General features: G+C 40.8%; 1 protein-coding gene across 2 annotated transcripts; it reads right to left on the bottom strand.

The window, feature by feature from the left end:
• Positions 1 to 9,747: 9,747 nt before the first annotated feature.
• Positions 9,748 to 20,211, bottom strand: LOC138667040 (oocyte zinc finger protein XlCOF8.4-like). 2 transcript variants are annotated; one of them, XM_069755292.1, is made up of 7 exons: positions 20,155 to 20,211; positions 19,781 to 19,930; positions 19,472 to 19,651; positions 19,266 to 19,389; positions 19,089 to 19,186; positions 18,322 to 18,424; positions 9,748 to 10,900 (listed from the first exon to the last, which is right to left on the bottom strand). In XM_069755292.1, the coding sequence occupies exons 1-7, from the start codon at positions 20,179 to 20,181 to the stop codon at positions 10,314 to 10,316; spliced, it is 1,269 nt and encodes a 422-aa protein (XP_069611393.1). In that variant the 5' UTR covers positions 20,182 to 20,211; the 3' UTR covers positions 9,748 to 10,313. The 2 variants fall into 2 exon arrangements, with proteins under 2 accessions (XP_069611393.1, XP_069611394.1); XM_069755293.1 differs by having other exon boundaries at positions 18,322 to 18,412.
• Between the last annotated feature and the right edge of the window lie 267 nt (positions 20,212 to 20,478).

Below are 20,478 nucleotides of genomic sequence, written 5' to 3'. Positions count from 1 at the left end.
TCTGCAAACTTTTCTAGGAAAATCTGCAAGCCTCCCAAGCCCTGCTGTGTGGCCAAACAGTATTGCACAGCCATATATGGGGAATTTGCACATTCAGGATAAATTGTGTAACAAACTAGTAAGCCAATTCTTTCTATTTCTCTTGTGAAATTAAAAATCTGGGGCTAAAACAACATTTCAGTGGAAAAAAAAGTTTAATTAGCTTTTCTTCATCCCCAATGGTATAAAAATCGGTAAAACACCTGTGGTGTCAATATGCTCAGTGCGCCCCTAGATTAATTAATTGAAGGGTATAGTTTGTAAACTGGGATCACTTATGGCAAGGTTCAGCTGTTCTGGCACCTCAGCGTCCTGCCAAAATGACATCTACAAACCAAGAAAATCTGCTCTTCAATATGGTGTTCATTCCCTTCTCAGCTTTGCATTGTGGCTGAAAAGTAGTTTCCAACCTCATAAAGGGTATCGTCATAATCCAGAATAATTGTGTAACAAATTATGTGGTCCAGTTTCTCCTATTAGCAAATTGAAAAATTAAAAACTTGTAGCTAAAGTGACATTTTAGTGGGCAAAAAAATTACATTTTTCTTTTCCACAGCCCACTGTTACACAATTCCATGAATCACCTGTGTGTTTAAAAGCTCACTATACCACTTGAGGACATCCTCGAGAGACATGGTTTCCTACGTTTGGTAACTTGGGGTTTTCTGCTGTTTCGGCATTTTAGAGGATCTAAAATGTTACATGGTGTTCGCAATTTATTATAGCAAAAATAGAGCATGAAAATTCAAATGGAACTCCTTCCCTTCCGAGCCCTGCGGTTGCCCAAAGAAATCAACCCCAAAACAATGTGTTAGGGGTCAAGTTCCTGCCTCTGCACAGGGGGAATCTCGAGCCATCTCCGCTGCGGTCTCCCATTCTTCTCCTGCTGCAGTGGAGCCTGCTCAGCGGAGGCGTCGGTCCCTGCGTCATGCTCAGTCTGACACTGTGCGAAGGGTTACTGCTGTCCTTCCAGCTTCTGCCATTGTTGCCAGTACTGGTCAGCGGCGAGCAGACGTCTTTGGGACTAAGTCCTACTTTTCCTCTTCTGAGCATGCCCAGGGTAAGATCTCTCATTGGAGATCAAGGGTCACATGCTCAGGTACTGCAGCAAATCCTATTGGTCCTCTAGGAAGGTCATGAAGGTGTTCAACTTCTGTGGCAGCCTCTCATTGGTCCTTCTAGGAAGGTCCTGTACTTGCTGCAGCTATAAGAGGTGCGCATGACCGCACGGCCATGCGCTAGTATCAATTTATGTATGAGCTCAGCGCCAGTGTGGTCATGTTTGTATGCAATCAGGGACCCGGCTGAAATAATAGAATGCTGGCACCTCCGGCGAGGAGTTTCATGTTTGCATTTGACTGCATGACCACCATCTGCTCTACTAAGTAGCTGTGTGCATCTGTGAGCCAAACAGCGCACAGTGTTATCTTTGCTAACAGACTCTGTGAAGTAACAGAGTCTGTTTATACTACTTTATTGTACCGCCATATCTAGCAACAGGTCCTTTCCTGCACGGTGGATCCCGGGTTGCGAACGCACCAGCTTCTTCTAATAAATATATATTCGGTGCGTTCCACCAACCCTAACACAATGCAAGTGTAGAATAAATATGCCCTTATATACAGATTTGTATTTATGTAATAGAGATATTATTCCCAATGGCCCATGAACCGACCACATACAGTTATGTGCAAAATAATAACAGTCTAATATCACTAATGTGTTTAATTACTGTTTTGGCAGAAAAGATCATACAACATGGGACAAAATTTATGACTAAGTGTAGGCAAGTAATAACCAACCAACAGAATCAACAATCATTACATGCATGCTGATAATTGGTGCAATTGACTCATTTAATGAAATGAGGGGTGTTATTAATAGCAGTGTGGAGTTCAATTAGTGAGGTAATTCATTCTGTGAAGAAATAGGTGTCAATTATGATAATTATTTAAAGAAAGGAGGGCAAAAAATGATGTACCTTGCTTAGTGAGTAAACCGGTCGTCCCAGACATTGTACCGAAGGAGAAAGAACTTTGATCAAGAAGTTGATTGTAGAGGGAGAAAACATATAAAGATGACCTGCTGAAACGCAATGTAAGCGTGAAACGAGTGTTGTCTGTATTTGCTCCACTGTTTTATCTGCCTGCTGTTGGTATGATCATGCCACAATAAAGGATTTTGTTGCACGGGACGTATGTGCCAATCCGCTTTCTTTTTTTATGGACAAACATAATAATTGGCTGCTCAGCTAAAAAGATTTTCCAATGCTTCAAAATACCAAACAAAACCCAAAACACATGGTAGGAAAAGAAATACTACCATCCACATAGATCATGGAATCACAGGAATGGCAAAGAAGCATCCAATGATCAGCTCCAGGGAGATTAAAGATCTTTAGTTTCCTGTGAGTCCTGTAACCATCAGAAGATGCCTACGTGAAGCCAAACTATTTGCATGAAACTCTTGTAAAGTACCATTGCTGAAAAAAATACGTGTTGAAAAAGATACAGTTTGCCAAAGAACACATTGACCGGCCTAAAGAAAAGTGGCACAACATTCTATGGACAGATGAGAGCAAGATTGTTCTTACTGGGCATAGAGACCACAGACCATTGTGAGACAACCCATAAACACTGAATTCAAGCCATAGTACGCTGTGAAGACTGTAAAACATGGAGGTGCAAGCATAATGGTCTGAGGATGTTTCTTATACTATGGAATTGGGCTCATTCATCGCATACCAGACACCGTGGACCAATTTGAATATATCAAAACACTGGAAGAGGACATGTTGCTTTATGCTGAAGAAGAAATGCCCTTGAAATTATTGTTTCAGGAAGACAATGACCCCCAAACACACCAGCAAGCGGGCAATATCCTGATTCGTTCCAGACCAACATGATTGATGTTATGAAATGGGCAGCCCAATCCTCAGACCTCAATCAGATTGAGAATTTGTGGAGAGACATAAAAAAGGCTGTTTTGAAACAAAACCTAAGAATGCAAAAGAACTGTGGAATGTAGCTTGGTCAGCCTGGGCTAGAATATGTGTTTGCAGGTGTCAGATGTTAGTTGACTAGATGTCACACAGATGTAAAGCAATTATCAGATAGAACGGTTATACAACCAAATATTAGTTCAGTGATTAACAGAAAAGTGAAGTCTGGAAAGAAAATTTCAGTTTATACTGTAAATATTCGAGTTTGTCAATGAAAATGCAGACACTGCTATTTTTTGAGCAGCCATTATTCCTTTTTCTTCTCGGGAGATGAGATCTCGGGATGAGTTCTTGTTGCCGAGATGGAATCTGAGCATGCGCTGGCCCAGGAGCCATCTTCTCGGAGGCCACCTCAACATGGCATTAACGGATAAGCGGGGGCCTCCGGCTTTGACGAAATGCCAGTGGAGCCCCCCATTAAGCACAGAGAGCCGCTGCCACTGCCCTGGAGCACAGCCCGCCACCACCCACCACAGCCGCACCAGCCTGAGAAGGGAGGCTGCATCGGGACTGCCGCCACTGCCACTGCCACACCATTTGTAAGTATATTGCGACTATAATACACACCCCCATTTTCCCCAAAATATTTTTGGGGAAAAGTGCATCTTATAGTCCGAAAAATATGGTAATAACTCTGGAACGCTTCAACATAGCGATCACAAAATAATAAGTTTTCATGTATCCTTTAAAAAGATGTGTAATAGAGGGGTTACAAGGACACTAAACTTCAGGAGGGCAAATTTCCAACGGATGAGAGAGGATCTTGGTGCAATTAACTGGGACGATATCCTGAGACATAAAAATATACAAAGAAAATGGGAGACATTTATTAGCATCCTGGATAGGACCTGTGCACAGTATACACCGTATGGGAATAAACATACTAGAAATAGGAGGAAACCAATATGACTAAATAGAGCTGTAAGGGGCGCAATAAGTGACAAAAAGAATGCATTTAGAGAATTAAAGGAAGTAGGTAGTGAGGAGGCATTAAATAAATACAAAAAATTAAATAAATTCTGTAAAAAGCAAATCAAGGCAGCAAAGATTGAGACAGAGAGACTCATTGCCAGAGATAGTCAAAATAATCCTAAAATAATCTTTAACTACCGTATATACTCGAGTATAAGCCGACCCGAGTATAAGCCGACCCCCCTAATTTTGCCACAAAAAACTGGGAAAACTTATTGACTCGAGTATAAGCCTAGGGTAGGAAATGCAGCAGCTACTGGTAAATTTCAAAAATAAAAATAGATGCTCCATACCGTTCATTATTGCCCCATAGATGCTCCATATACAACTGTGCTATATAGAATGCTCTACACCGTTCATTATGACCCCAGAGATGCTCCATAGAAAGCTGTGCCCCATATATCTATTGCTCTGCACCGTTCATTATGGCCCCATAGATGCTCCTTATAAAGCTGTGCCATATAGAATGCTCTGCAGTGTTCATTATGGCCCAATAGATGCTCCTTATAAAGCTGTGCCCCATATATATTGCTCTGCACCGTTGATTATGGCCTCATAGATGCTCCTTATAAAGCTGTGCCATATATAATGCTGCTGCTGGTGCTGCAATAAAAAAAAAATCACATACTCACCTCTCTTCGCCCAGGACGCCGGCGCTTTCAATATTTACCTGCTCCTCATGCGGCTCCGTCTCCAGCACTGACGCTCAGCAGAAGGCGCGCACTGACTACGTCACAGCGCCCTCTAACCTGAGCGTCACTGCTAGAGGACGCTGCAGACGGAGCCACACCGGAGTGAGGAGCAGGTAAATATAGCGCAGCGCTGCGCTCCCCGTATACTTACCTGCTCCCAGCGCGGTCCCTGCAGTCCCTGGCTTCCCCGCCACTGCAGCTTCTTCCTGTAATTGAGCGGTCACAGTTACCGATCATTTACAGCAATGAATATGTGGCTCCTCCCCTATGTGAGGTGGAGCCGCCTATTCATTTCTGTAATGAGCGGTGCCATGTGACCGCTCAGTACAGGAAGAATCTGCAGCGCCGGGGAAGCCAGGGACTGCAGGGACCGCGCTGGGAGCAGGTAAGTATAACTACACAGCCCCCGCTCCCCCTCACCTGCCGACCCCCGGGTATATGACTCGAGTACAAGCCGAGAGGGGGACTTTCAGCCCATAAAAATGGGCTGAAAATCTCGGCTTATACTCGAGTATATACGGTACATAAATAGTAAGAAACTAAAAAATGATAGTGTTGGCCCCCTTAAAAATAGTCTGAGTGAAATGGTGGACGAGGATGAGGAAAAAGCCAATATGCTAAATGACTTTTTTTCATCAGTATTTACACAAGAAAATCCCATGGCAGACAAAATGACTAGTGATAAAAATTCCCAATTAAATGTCACCTGCTTAACCCAGCAGGAAGTGCGGCGGCGTCTAAAAATCACTAAAATTGACAAATCTCCGGGCCCGGATGGGATACACTCTTGAGTACTGCAGGAATTAAGTACAGTCATTGATAGACCATTATTTTTAATCTTTAAAGACTCCATAATAACAGGGTCTGTACCACAGGACTGGCGTATAGCAAATGTGGTGCCAATATTCAAAAAGGGGACAAAAACTGAACTCGGAAATTATAGGCCAGTAAGCTTAACCTCTACTGTGGGTAAAATCCTGGAGGGCATTCTAAGGGATGCTATACTGGAGTATCTGAAGAGGAATAACCTCATGACCCAGTATCAGCACGGGTTTACTAGGGACCGTTCATGTCAGACTAATTTGATCAGTTTCTATGAAGAGGTAAGTTCCGGATTGGACCAAGGGAACCCAGTGGACGTAGTGTATATGGACTTTTCAAAAGCTTTTGATACGGTACCACACAAAAGGTTGATACATAAAATGAGAATAATGGGGATAGGGGAAAATATGTGCAAGTGGGTTGAGAGCTGGCTCAGGAATAGGAAACAAAGGGTGGTTATTAATGGAGCACACTCGGACTGGGTAGCGGTTAGCAGTGGGGTACCACAGGGGTCAGTATTGGGCCCTCTTCTTTTTAACATATTTATTAATGACCTTGTAGGGGGAATTCAGAGTAGAATTTCAATATTTGCAGATGACACTAAACTCTGCAGGGTAATCAATACAGGAGAGGACAATTTTATATCACAGGATGATTTATGCAAACTAGAAGCTTGGGCTGATAAATGGCAAATGAGCTTTAATGGGGATAAATGTAAGGTCATGCACTTGGGTAGAAGTAATAAGATGTATAATTATGTGCTTAATTCTAAAACTGGGCAAACCGTCAATGAAAAAGACCTGGGTGTATGGGTGGATGACAAACTCATATTCAGTGGCCAGTGTCAGGCAGCTGCTACTAAGGCAAATAAAATAATGGGATGCATAGGCATAGGGAGGCATAGATGCTCATGAGGAGAACATAATTTTACCTCTATACAAGTCACTAGTTCGACCACACTTAGAATACTGTGCACAGTTCTGGTCTCCGGTGTGTAAGAAAGACATAGACCTTTCTGATGATCTTTTTAATCATAGACCTGAAACAGGGACAAGGGGGCATCCTCTGCGTTTGGAGGAAAAAAGGTTTAAGCATAATAACAGACGTGGATTCTTTACTGTAAGAGCAGTGAGACTATGGAACTCTCTGCCGTATGATGTTGTAATGAGTGATTCATTACTTAAATTTAAGAGGGGACTGGATACCTTTCTGGAAAAGTATAATGTTACAGGGTATATATACTAGATTCCTCGATAGAGCGTTGATCCAGGGAACTAGTTTGATTGCCGTATGTGGAGTCGGGAAGGAATTTTTTTCCCCAATGTGGAGCTTACTCTTTGCCACATGGGTTTTTTTTTGCCTTCCTCTGGATCAACATGTTAGGGCATGTTAGGTTAGGCTACGGGTTAAACTAGATGGACTTATAGTCTTCCTTCAACCTTAATAACTATGTAACTATGTAACATATCCCATTGATTTGGAGATTGTTTTTTTCGTGACACATTATACTTTATGATAATGGTAAAGTTAGTTTGGTATGTTTTGTGTTTATTTATAAAAATATCAGAAATTTGAAAAAAGTAATTTTCAAACTTTGACTGATTATCCTATTAATCCATATAGTCATAGCATACAAAAAAACAATAGTAAATAACATTCCCCTCATGTCTGCTTTACATCAGTACCATTTGTAAAATGTTGTCTTATTTTGTTAACATTTTAAAGAGTTAAAAATGTAGCAATAGTTTTTCATTTTTTTTTTCAATAAAATTTCCCAAACTTATTTCTTTAGGGACCAATTACGTTTTGAAATGACTTTGGGGGTCTTATATATTGGAATCCCCCAAAAGTGATAGCATTTTAAAAACAGCACCCCTCAATGTATTAAAAATTGCATTCAGGTAGTTTATTAACCCTCAGGTGCTTTTCAGGAATTAATGCAAAGTGACACGACAAAAATGAAAAAAAAAATATTTTTACCACCTAAATGTTTCTAACTTCAGAAAAGGCCACTGTAGCCGACAGACGGTAACTGATGTTGATCTGCCATTGCAAACCTCAGGTATACACGATCAAGATCTCAGGGTCCCGACGGGGTTAATGACGGATCCCCCACACTGTTAACCATTAAGATGCTGTAGTCACTATTTATAGCAGTATTTAAGGGGTTAAACCGTCATGGTCGGTGCTAACACTGATCGTGGCTGATGCAGTAAGTTGGCAGCTATGGTGCACAGCCGACAGCAGCTGGATTGTCACCCATAGGGGAATGCTGTTCTTTTATATCGCAGGTCATTTTGAAGTCTTATTGTTGGGCATAAAGGGGTTAATTTTTAGACAAAGCAGGCAATGTTTTTGTGTAAAAACGTAAGCTTTCATTTTTACAGCCCAATGTTACAAAATTCAGAAATCATCTGTTGGTTTAAAATGGTGACTACACTCCTAGATAAATTCCTTGAGGCATTCACTTTCCAAAATGGGGTCACTTATAGGAGGTTTCTGAGGTTTTGACACCTCATTGACTCTCCAAATGCAACATGGTGTCTGCAATCTGTTCCAACAAAAATTTTGCTCCAAGTCAAATAGTGCTCCTTCCCTTCCCAGCCATGACATGTCCCAAAATAGTAGTTTCCAACCAAATATGGGCTATTTGCGTACTCAGGAGCAAACCGACCCTGTTATCCAGTTTGCAATTTCTTGTTACCCTTTTGAAAATGTGAAATTTGGGACTTCAGCAACATTTTAATCGAAAATAACTTAACATTTTAACCGCTTCATGAACAGATTTTACGTTTTTTGCTCCCCGTCTTCCTAGGGCCATAACTTTTTTATTTTTCCGTCAATATGACCATGTGAGGACTTACTTTTTTGCGGGACGAGTTGTACTTTCGAACGACACCATTGGTTTTAACATATCTTGTACTGGAAAATGGGAAAAAAATTCCAAGTGCAGTGAAATTGCAAAAAAGTGAAATCACACAGTTGTTTTTTGTTTTGCTTTTTTACTAGGTTCACTAAATACTAAAACTGACCTGCCAGTTATGATTCCCCAGGTCGTTACGAGTTCATAGACACCAAACATGTCTAGGTTCTTTTTTATCTAAATGGTTGAAAAAAATTCCAAACTTTGTTAAAAAAAAATATGGTGCCATTTTCCGATACCCGTAGCATCTCCATTTTTCGTAATCTCAGGTTGGGTAAAGGCTTATTTTTTGCGTGCCAAGATGACGTTTTTAATTATACCATTTTAATGCAATGTCACGGCAATCAAGAAAACTTAATTCTGGTGTTTTGACTTTTTTTCTCTCTACTTCGTTTAGCAATCAGGTTAATTTTTTTTTATCGATAGATCAGGCGATTCTGAATGTGGCGATACCAAATATGAGTATGTTTGACTTTTTTATTGTTTTATTATGAATGGGGCAAAAGGGGGGTGATTTGAACTTTTATATATTTTTTATATTTTTAAAAACATTTTTTTTTACTTTTGGCATGCTTCAATAGTCTCCATTGGAGACTAGAAGCTGCCATAACTCGATCGACTCTGTTACATACAGGCGATGATCAGATCGCCTGTATGTAGCAGAATACCTCACTTACTATGAGTGCTGACCACAGGGCAGTGCTTATAGCAATCCATCAGTGACAACCATAGAGGTCTCCAGAAGACCTCTGGTTGTCATGCCAACCCATCGGTGACCGTGATCTCGTGACAGGGGTCAACAATGGCAGATTTCCGGCGCGATTGCAGGAAGTGCATGTTAAATACCGCTGTCAGCATTTGACGGGTTAATAGCCGAGGGTGGAGCCCACATCAAAGGGAGGGAGTGCAAAATGGGCTTAGTATTACGCCCAACATCGTTAAGGGGTTAAAATGGGGTCTTATTTGTGGGTTTTCGGACTCAAAGGCCCCTCAGAGTCACTTTAAAAATGAAGTGGTTCCTAAAAATATAGGTTTGATAAATTTCATTGAAAAAATTAAAAATGCCTTGTAAAATTTTAACCCTTCTAACAAAAAAAGGTGATTTCAGATATGAAGCTGATGTAAAGTAGACATTTGGCAGATGTTATTTATTAACTCTTTTGTGTGGTATTAGACACGTCCACAGAACACCAAAACACTGTATGCTTATACCCGTGCCAAATAAGCAATTATACACTATAATGATTCTATAACAGTGACTAGTGCTCTGTGGAAAAAATGTAGAGAAGACCACTGACCAGGGAAAGGGGCGTTATTTATTAACTCTTTTGTGTGGTATGACTATCTAGTCTAAGAGCATAAAATGACAAAGTTTAAAAATTGAAAATCTTTAAAAAAAAAAATTCAAATTTTTGATATTTTTAGAAATAAACTGAAATCATATTGGCCTAAATTTACAAATAACATAAAATACAATGTGTAATGAAAAACATTTTCAGAATCACTAGGATACATTGAAGCCTTCCGGAGTTATTGCCACATAAAGAAACACTGGTCTGAATTTAAATAAAATATAACCTGGTCAGAAAGGTGAAAACAGGCTTTGGTGGGAAGGGGATAAAATAAAAAGGAATAACTATTTTTTGTATGATTTCTTTGATGTTTAAGAAGATGTGATTTTTATCTAAAACACTTTCCACATTCTGAACAAGTAAATGGCTTCTCACATTTGTGAGTTCTGTGATGCCTAGCAATATGTGTTTTATTGTGTAAAACATTTCCTCTAATCAGAACATAAAACGTCTTCTTCACTGGGTGAATTCCCTCATGTGCAACGATTTGTGATTTGCTCATAAAACATTTCTCACATTCTGAACAAGTGCCTTTTCTGATGTTTAACCAGATCTGATTTCTCCGTAAAACATTTCCCACATTCTGAACATGAAAATGGCTTCTCGTGTTTGTGAGTTTTTTGATGTCTAAGAAGATGTGATTTCTGTGTAAAACATTTCCCACAATCAGAACATAAAAATGGCTTCTCTCCTGTGTGAATTCTTTGATGTCTGAGAAAATTCGATTGATCTGTAAAACATTTCCCACATTCTGAACATGAAAATGGCTTCTCCCCTGTGTGAATTCTCTGATGTCTAACGAAATCTGATTTCTGTATAAAACGTTTCTCACACTCGGAACATGAAAATGGCTTCTCCCATTTCTGACGTCTTTGATGATCACCATCACTTTTATTACTGTCATTTGGCTTAACAGTCTGTGATGAATCAGAAGATAAGAACTGTTGAAAATAATTAAATGACATATTTTTGCTGTGAAGATCTACAGGTATATTTGCGGTAATGGCATGTTCTTCATAAGTATCTGGTGCTATAACATGATCATCTGCTGCAAAATCTGAAAAAATCAGATGTCCCTCTGAGCTCCTGGTACTGTCATCTGCCAAAAATAAAACTGATTTTATTATTTTTCATTAACATTGTCTTGAAATGAATTTACTATATTATAGCTAAACATTCCTATATTTTTCATATGGTAGTAAAAATCAACTAAGATCTTCTCAAGTCATTGATTCTTCTAGTATGCAAAAAACAGACTAGTTTTCATCAGTGGTTTAGATCACATTTATATCAGTGTTTAGTCAAATAATTAGTTTTTACCATCAGTGTGGCAATCATTTTCCTTAAAATAATAACACATGTATAACATCCGTGTACTGTCCACGTTTTTCAGCAACCTATTGATTTGAATGGGTTAGATCTGTTGTTGCAAATGTACACTTGAAACTAGAAGTTTACATACACTACATAAAAAGACACATGTGCATGTTTTTCTCAATATCTGACATGAAATCACAATATACCTTTCCCGTTTAGGTAAATTAGGATTACTATAATTATTAATATTTGCCAAATGCCAGAATAATGATAGAGGGAGAGAATGTTTTAAGTTATTTTTATTACTTACTGAAAAGTCAAAGGTTTACATACACTAAGATTACTATGCCTTTAAACAATTCTGGACTGCCCATATTATGATGTCATGCCTTTGGAAGCCTCTTTTTTGGCAATATCTGAGTTAATTAGAGACACACTTGTAGATGTATTTTAATGCACACCTGAAACACACTGCTTTTTGTGTAGCATCCGGGAAAGTCTCAAAAAATCAGCCAAGATATCAGGAAGAGAATTGTGGACTTGCACAAGTCTGGCTCATCCTTGGGTACAATTTCAAGATACCTGAAGGTGCCTCGTTCATCTGTACAAACAATTATGCACAAGTACAAACAAGATGGGAATGTCCAGCCATCATACTGCTCAGGAAGGAGATGGGTTCTTTGTCCCAGAGATGAACGCTTTAGTCTGACATGTGCATATCAACCCAACGACAAAAGCAAAAGACCTGGTGAAGATGATGGGGGAAGCTGGTAAGATTATGTCAATATCCACAGTGAAACGAATACTGTATCAACATGGGCTGAAAGATCACTCTGCCAGGAAGAAGCCATTATTCCAAAAGAAACATAAAAAAGCCAGATTAATGTTTACAAATGCACACAGGAACAAAGACCTTAATTTTTGGAGACATGTCCTGTGGTCTTGACAAAAATAAAATTGAACTTTTTGGGCATAATGACCATCGTTACATTTAGAGGAAAAAGGGAGAAGCTTGGAAGCCTAAGAACACCATCCCAACTATGAAACACGGGGGTGTCAGCATCATGTTGTAGGGTTGTTTTGCTGCAGGAGGGACTGGTGCACTTCACAAAATAGATGGCATCATGAGAAAAGAAAACTATGTGGCAATACTGAAGCAGCATCTCAATACATCAGCCAGGAAGTTAAAGCTTGGGCGAAAATGGGTCTTCCAAATGGTCAATGACCAGAATCATACTGCGAAAATGGTAACAAAGTGGCTTAGGGATAACAAAGTCAATGTTTTGGAGTGGCCATCACAAAGTCCTGATCTCAATCCTATTGAAAATTTATGGGCAAAGTTGAAAAGGCAGGTGCGAGCAAGGAGACCTACAAACCTGTATCAGTTGGACCTGTTTTGTAAGGAGGAATGAGCCCAAATTCTGACCAACTATTGTGAGAAACTTTTAAAAAAGACACCAGAAAATTACATGCCCATACAATTGATTATACACACCGTTATATGGTTAACATTGATGGATTTACTATAGGTGCTCATTTTCCTTTTCCCGATTTCTTTTCCCGGTCATTATTCACACTTATGGATTTGTTCACATATTTATATATATGAAACCCATGTAATTAACTTTCAATCATATACTTCTGTATCTTTAAATAAAAGTTTGTAATTTTTTTGGTATTTTTGACTCTATGTCCTCCTTATTACATATTGTGAGAAACTTGCTGAAAGATAACCCAAAGTTTGACTCAAGCCATTCAGTTTAAAGGCAATGGTACCAAATACTAATGAAATGTATGTAAACTTTTGACTGTACAGTAAGTAATAAAAAAGCCTTAAAACATTCTTTTTCTCTCATTATTTTGGCATTTGATAGATATTAATAACTAGATGGAGGACCGATGCTATCGCATCGAGAGGGCATCAATGTCACAATAGGGGAAGGCATGCGGCACTGTTGTTGCCTAATGGCATCCTGTGATAATCTAATGACTTTTGCATCAGGGGACTCATGTGCTTGACGCCTACGCTTATATTCATTGTTTTTGTCCCAGCAATGCTGTTGCTCTTCAATAGTCTCATTTGCCCTTTGTTGTCTTCGACGTTGTGCCTTTGCTGCTTTCCTTTCATTGTCATTGGCGTACTTTCTAGGAGGAGTCATGTTGGCGTTGATATTTGCTTTTTAAAGGGGTTTTCCCATGAACAAAAGTTAATTTTACAAATTGTCTGTTTCTGACTGTGTACTGAACATACAACAGCTCCTGGGCAGGGGAAGAAGCAAAAGACAATACTGACATTACACCAGGAGATCGCAGAGGATACATTTTGTGAGGTAAAATATTTTTTAAAAACAGTCAGTGAAATATTTTACCTCACAAAATGAATCCACTGTGATCGCCTGCTGTAATGTCAGTATTATCTTATGCTTCTTCCCCTGCCCAGGAGATGTGGTATGCTCCGTACACGGTCAGACACAGTCAATTTTTAAAATGAATTTTCATTCGTGGGAAAACCCCTTTAATGTGACCGGCTTCCTCTGCCTGTAGACACGTCGCGCATCTGCTGCCGGGGTCAGCCAAATAATTTTCTGCGCAGTAAATCAGACGGCCGCCATCTTTGTGCAGACAGATAGAGGTGGTCACATTAAAACTGCGCATGCGCACCTCCAGTACAAAGATGGCGGCAGTCAGTGAATAATTCAGCTGATCCTGGCGGTGGCATGTTCACAATGGTGTTCCGCTGGTGGTACAGCACAAGAGGCTACATGAGTGTGTGATTGTGAGTGTGAGTGTATGAGTGTGAATGTGAGTGTGAATGTGAGAGTGTGAATGTGTGAGAGTGTGAATGTGAGTGTGTGAGTGTGAATGTGTGTTTGGTGCGACAGTGTTCCGCTAGTGGTACCGCGCAATAGGTTGGTATCAGCAGTTTCCATATTGAGACACCCATCACTTGGGTGTCCCAATATGGCGGTCGGTAAACTTCCTCTGCTTGGAATTCTGGGATACGATGACATCTGGACAGAACAGGAAATGAAAACATTACAAGGCAATTATATAAATAAGATTATAGTAATCTTAATTGACCTAAAATGGGAAAGGTTTATTCTGATTTCATGTCAGATATTGAGAAAAACATGCATATGTGTCTTTTTATATAGTGTATGTAAACCTCTGGTTTCAACTGTAATGCATAGCCAAATCCTAGCTTTTTGCAGCTTTTATAATCATAGCCCGTTCTTTATGGGCAACAACCTCCAGCTACCTTATTTATTCAGCATCGGTGAATTCACAGTTTGGGCCTGTAGTGCCATGATGATGATGATCCACACTGTCAAGTAGTTCCTCCCCTCCTAGTAATCAGGAAGTCAGGAGGCAGGGGAACAGTCTGCTCCTACCTAAGAGTGATACATTCCCTACAAGATATTTTAACAATAGGCTTTCATAAAACTTTGGACAGCTCAGGTCCATTATCTGTCTTCTGATTGATATTCTAAGATGATTATTGACCAAAGCAAAGTTGAAACTTTGAGAAATATCAGGGACTATGGAGATTGAATAGTGAAGAAATGTCCCGATTCAGACTTCATATTAAAAAAATATGATTAATAGTAATGTATAATTAATTAATTAGCTTTCACAGGGATTTAGAAAAGTGTAGAAATAATATAATATAAATACAATACCTTGCGTAGTTTTACCATTACTCCCCAGCAGTATATCCGTTGTCTTAGGGTTATATTTGAATCAGATCTTTCCTTCACTCGCTCTTGTCACCTACAGCTCAACATTCTCTCTAGAATTCGACCTTTTCATACCTTTGACTCTGCAAATACTCTCACTGTTTCTCTTATTCATTCTCGTCTGAACTATTGTAACTCTTTACAAATCGGTCTCCCTCTGACTAAACTCTCACCTCTTCAATCCATCTTGAATGCAGCCAGGATCTTTTTCCGTTCCAACTGTTGAACCAATGCCTCTACCCTGTGCCAGCCATTGCACTGGTTGCCCATCTGATACAGAGTTCAATATAAACTTATCACTCTCACCCATAAAGCGCTCCACAGTTCCGCCACTCTACATTACCTTCCTCATCTCTGTCTACAATCCTACCGATGCCCTCCGTTCCACTAATGAACTAACAATAACATCCTCAATAATCTGAACTTCAAATTCCAATTTCCAAGACTTCTCCCAAGCTGAGCCAATTCTGTGGAATGCACTAACCAGGACATTTCAATTAATTCCCAACTCCCATAGTTTTAAGCGTGCCCTAAAAATGCACTTTTCTAAACTGGCGTATCACCTCACCTCACTGCCCTTTTCAAAATTTTCTTCCAAATCATAGCATCTGTTTACACAGCCTTCATGCACTTAATAGTGCTCTGTATCTGTAGTTGTACAGATACAGGCTTGGTAAATGGTTCTTGTAGCGTTATTTGAGTACCCTATTTATTATATTGATGGCTGTACCACACAAGGCAAGCTTTTTTTATATCATTTACTTTTTGTGTCTTCCCTATTTTCTCATAGATTGTAAGCCTATAGGGCTCCTGCCCACTGTGTAAGGAATTTTCTCTCTCCTGTCGGCACTAACACAAGTACCCGATCATGATTAAATTTTCTCAATTGAGCCGACCAGTTATACCCCCTTAGACCTTGAGGAGGTACTCTTTTACCTGTTCTTCCAATTTTTTCCTATGACACAACAAATCATTTCGTTGGGCCCCTTGTGGAAAATGACTATCAGCTCCTGTCTTTTGAGGAACCTATAGTACATTTTCCCTAGTATATTTTCCTGTTAAGTCTCTGAGCTGGGCAGTCCCAAATTTGTCCTGGTCCTCCATGTCAAATATATTAGATTCAGGGGATGCATCCTCATCCTCCTTTCTAGCCAGTACAGTGAAAGTAAATTCACCATATACATCATGTACTTTGTTACCATAGCTGATTCTTGGGGATATTCTAGACTACTGGGTGCTACAGCTTTAGCCCATAAGTCCCAGAACAAAAAAACTTGACCGATGTCAATAGCATGCAACAATTCCTTGACCACTCCCACATGGTGGGACATGGAATCACAGTCTTTGTGTATGTTGATCGGAGCCATGGGATAATTCTTTGCATCACCATGGATACACTTTACCAAACTCCCTGAGTCTAGAAGTCCCATCACTTGGACAACTGTTCACAGTCACCTTTCATTGCTGACAACCTTCGCCAGGATAGGTTACAGCACTGCAGGCAGGGTAGCCGAAGTAGTACCGCTGGCCTATGCTGCAGTCCATCGGCTCTGAGGTCAAGACACAAATGGCTGATATATGATCCCAGACTCGACACCTCCAACAGATAATAGTACCAGATGTAAACTTTGATCCCGGTTCTGACCTCTCTTGGGTCTTTGTGCGCCCTCAGACGTGGCCTAGGGCACCCAGAAAAGTGACCTTAGGCTCCTTTGATATCCCAGGGAATTCTACATATCCAAATATTTTTTCCATGAGCCTCACAAGGTCATCTGCATTATGGGGTTCTCCCTGGGCAACCCATCCTTGCATGGATTTCGATAGTGAGTGGATACCACTCTGTACATCATTTGTGCTCGAGAGCTGGTTTCGGGCTGCAGCCATTTTTGCACCAGGTGTAACAGGTTGAACATCTGGGACCCAGGAGGTTTGTGTGTTTGGTAGCACCAGATGTGCTCTCGTTGTGCCCGGACTGCCAATGTGACAGCCAAATATGCCATAATCTCTGCCTTCAGCTTGTCATACTCTTTTGCATCCAGTAGCGCAAGGTCATAGTATGCTGTCTGCGGTTCCCCAGTAAAGTATGGAGCTAGTACATCTGCTCATTGCTTAGAGGGCAGTTTCCCTCTGTCTGCCTCCCTCTCTAACATAATCAGGAAAACCTCGACATCATCCTCCAGAGTCATCTTCTGTAAGGCCTCCTGTACCATTTGCCTAACCTGGATACCTTCACTTTGGCTGACGGGTAGTGCCATCTCCCTGACCTGAACAGTTTCTGCCAGGAGAGCCATCTGCTGCTGATGCTGCTGACCCTGCTATAACTGCTGCTGATGCTGCTCTTGTTGTAACTGCTACCGCAACTCCTGCTGCTGAAACTGCTGCTACTGTTGAAACTGCTGCATCTGGAATTTGTTAGTCTCCTGTTAGGTCTGCTGTTGCTGGACTAATTGATTAACAAGCTTCTCCATGATTTCAGACTATGTTGGCATCGCTGTAGCTGCCTTTACCCAGGACATTGAATTTTCATACTGCAATCGCCTGTGCACTTTGAGACTTCACACCAGCACTACATCCACCATTTGTATGGGTTCACTCTCTCTAGTAGGCTTTAGGCATTAGGCCTTAGGTAGCATTCACACAGGCAATGCAGCTTTGGTCCAAACACATGAAATTTTTATTGCTTTCCACAGGTTGAACAGCACCAAAACAAACTCATAAACATAAATCCCTAGCCTTGTCCAGGCACTAACTAAACCGAACAGACCCTAGATACTAATACAAGGCTGAGCCATCCCCAGCTATGTCAAACAAAACAGTTATGGTAAATATCAACCACTGATACTTGTGGTTCTCTGCCCACTGCCTGTGCAAACTCTTCTTAAAGAGTGATTCTGTCCTGTCTCAGCTTCTTCTACTACAAGACACATCCAGTCTGGTCAGCTTCCCAGGGCTGACTCCTAAGGTGAATAGCTAGACTGGTTATATGAAGGCTAGCCAGGTGTTCTAATCAGAACCTGTAGAGCTGGGATTTAACCCTAGCCTACCTGGCTTTGCTACAAATATTAGAAAAAAACTATCTCAACTTACCGATCCTCTGACACTCCCCTTCCAATGCTGCTCAGATACCCTGCTCATCTTCATACTTCCTCTTCCAGTCAGACAAACATGTGACCACTGCAGCCAATCTCTGATCTAAATAGTGATCAGTGCTTCTCTGCAGCAATTACATGTTCATAAGATCAGCACAAAATGTACTGAGATCAACCATGTATTTCTTTGTGTTGAAGAAAGTTCCATTTCAATTTGATACATTTTTTTACATTTCTGCATTAAATTAGTTTAACAATATAATCTATATCAAAATCTCAGGGTAACAAACTCAAAAAAAAAAATTCACCACATAATTGTAGAAGCCAGTGACTAAGGAGAATCTGTCACTTCTCTGAATTTAATGGTCACTACTCACCTGTGCGGTTATCTATAGGAATCTCCTCTTTACACCACTTATAACCCCTCACATATGTCTCTGTAGAATTAATATGGGACAGATCTTCACCCTGAAACACAAACTGTAAAAGTCACAGATGGAGAAAGTTGTAAGAAGAAGAATAAAGATCATAAATGAACATTACCAAATATGACATAGCAGCAGTTAACACATAACTGCAGATCTCCTGTATAAACTCAACCTATTGACTTCTAATCCTAGGTCTCCATAACCAGAAAATTGAGAGAAGATCCAGACACCATCTTATGTCTATGATCAGCTTTATCCAGTCATCCATTCCCCACCAAGTATAAAACATAAACTGAATGGCCACATTATTAGAGACACCCATCTAGTAGCATGTTGGACTTTTTCAGTTTCAGAATCTCAACTATTCATGGTGTCATGGATTCCACTGGATGTTGAGATCATTTGGCAGGAATATTGTCTTATGCTGAAGTTGCCACAAATTAGATGAAGCTATTGACAAGCTCTGAAGAGGCCATTATATCATGTCCCAGAGATGCTCTATAGGATTAAAAACTTGACAATGAACATTAAGGAAACAATAAAATCCTTGCTGTCCTATTCCTGGAAGAAATCCATGACTACATGACTCTTCTAACATGGTGCAACGTCCTTCAGTCACACGTTAATGCTAGTGGATAAAACCAGACTGAACACAAGAACGTCACAACTTTCTACACATCATAGGGGAAATCTCATGACACCTTCTCTCCATCTACCTGATAATCCACGGAATCATCGGGATCTTCTTGTTTACAGATCTGTGGAAGAAGAGGACGGGGACATCTCTCTGGTGTTGTCCTCTCACTGGATAGAACTGGAGGAAACACATACAGGGACTGAATTCATTCTTTCCATACATATAATTATAGGTCGTGTGAATTTAGTTCTATTACCTGGAGATGTGAGGGTTTGGGGAACTTCCATCATGACGTCCTTGTACAGATCTTTGTGTCCTTCTAAATACTCCCACTCCTCCATGGAAAAATAGACGGCGACATCCTGACACCTTATAGGAATCTACCACATACAATGATACCGTCATCCCCCGATCGATCAATAGCGTTACTGTATAATGTCCCAGCATTCCCAGCAGTGTCACCTCTCCAGTCAGCAGCTCAATCATCTTGTAGGTGAGTTCTAGGATCTTCTGGTCATTGATGTCCTCATGTATCAGGGGGTGAGGTGGAGGCCCCATGATTGGGCTCAGGGGTCTTCCCCATCCATCAGACACAGGGGCCTGACAGCGCTCACTAGAGGTCTTCTTCACTACTGTGTAATCCTGGTTATGGAGAGACACATTAATAAATCTCACTACAGACATTTCCAGAGTCCTCACCTCTCCAGTTCTGTCCATCTGTTATTCCCATAGATAAGAATGATGTAATGTGACGTCATCAGAATCTCTCACCTCTCCAGTAAGCCGGAAGAGGATCTCTAGGGTGAGGTGTAATATCCTCTCCGCCATCTTGTCCCTGTCCCTATCCATCCTTGTAGGGTCACTCAGGAGAATTCTCTTATATAGAAGATCTCCACTGAGAGGATCCGATATTGTAGGGACCTGAATGGGGAGAAGATGACGATGTAACATCATAAAGATCCCATGTAAGAAATCTCCGGAGCGGTTGCCGGCGTCACATGATCACTACATCCAGTCATGGCCCCGTCCTGCCCCCGGTATAACACACAGTCCCATTATAGTCACATACAGAGATTTATCACAGGCTCAGCACTGAGGGGGTTAATGTCCCCTGCGCCCAGTAATGGGGAATCTCCAGCACCTACCTCCACCTGCAGAGCCGCACACCACATATATGGATGTTCTGTGCGCACAGGACCTGTGATGAGGTCACAATCATGTGATCAGTTACATTAGGGGTGGAGTCTGGGCCCACAGACTCTTCATCATCACAGGTCCTGTGTGCACAGAACAGCCATATATGTGGTGTGTGGCTCTGCAGGTGGAGATAGGTGCTGGAGATTCCCCATTACTGGGCGCAGGGGACATTAACCCCCTCAGTGCTGAGCCTGTGATAAATCTCTGTATGTGACTATAATGGGACTGTGTGTTATACCGGGGGCAGGACGGGGCCATGACTGGATGTAGTG

Source organism: Ranitomeya imitator, chromosome 2, assembly GCF_032444005.1.
Source record: "Ranitomeya imitator isolate aRanImi1 chromosome 2, aRanImi1.pri, whole genome shotgun sequence".
In the NCBI taxonomy this organism is placed as follows: Eukaryota; Metazoa; Chordata; class Amphibia; order Anura; family Dendrobatidae; genus Ranitomeya; species Ranitomeya imitator.
The sequence above is the reverse complement of the archived record's forward strand: the minus strand, read 5'-3'. Positions and strand labels throughout refer to the sequence as shown.

Coding starts and splice junctions, on each gene's coding strand:
- LOC138667040 (XM_069755292.1), bottom strand. CDS start 20,181: ATGTGGTGTGCGGCTCTGCAGGTGGAG. Junction 19,931..20,154: donor GTGCGGCTCTGCAGGTGGAG/GTAGGTGCTGGA, acceptor CTCCCCATTCAG/GTCCCTACAATATCGGATCC. Junction 19,390..19,471: donor TTGAGCTGCTGACTGGAGAG/GTGACACTGCTG, acceptor TGTATGTGGTAG/ATTCCTATAAGGTGTCAGGA.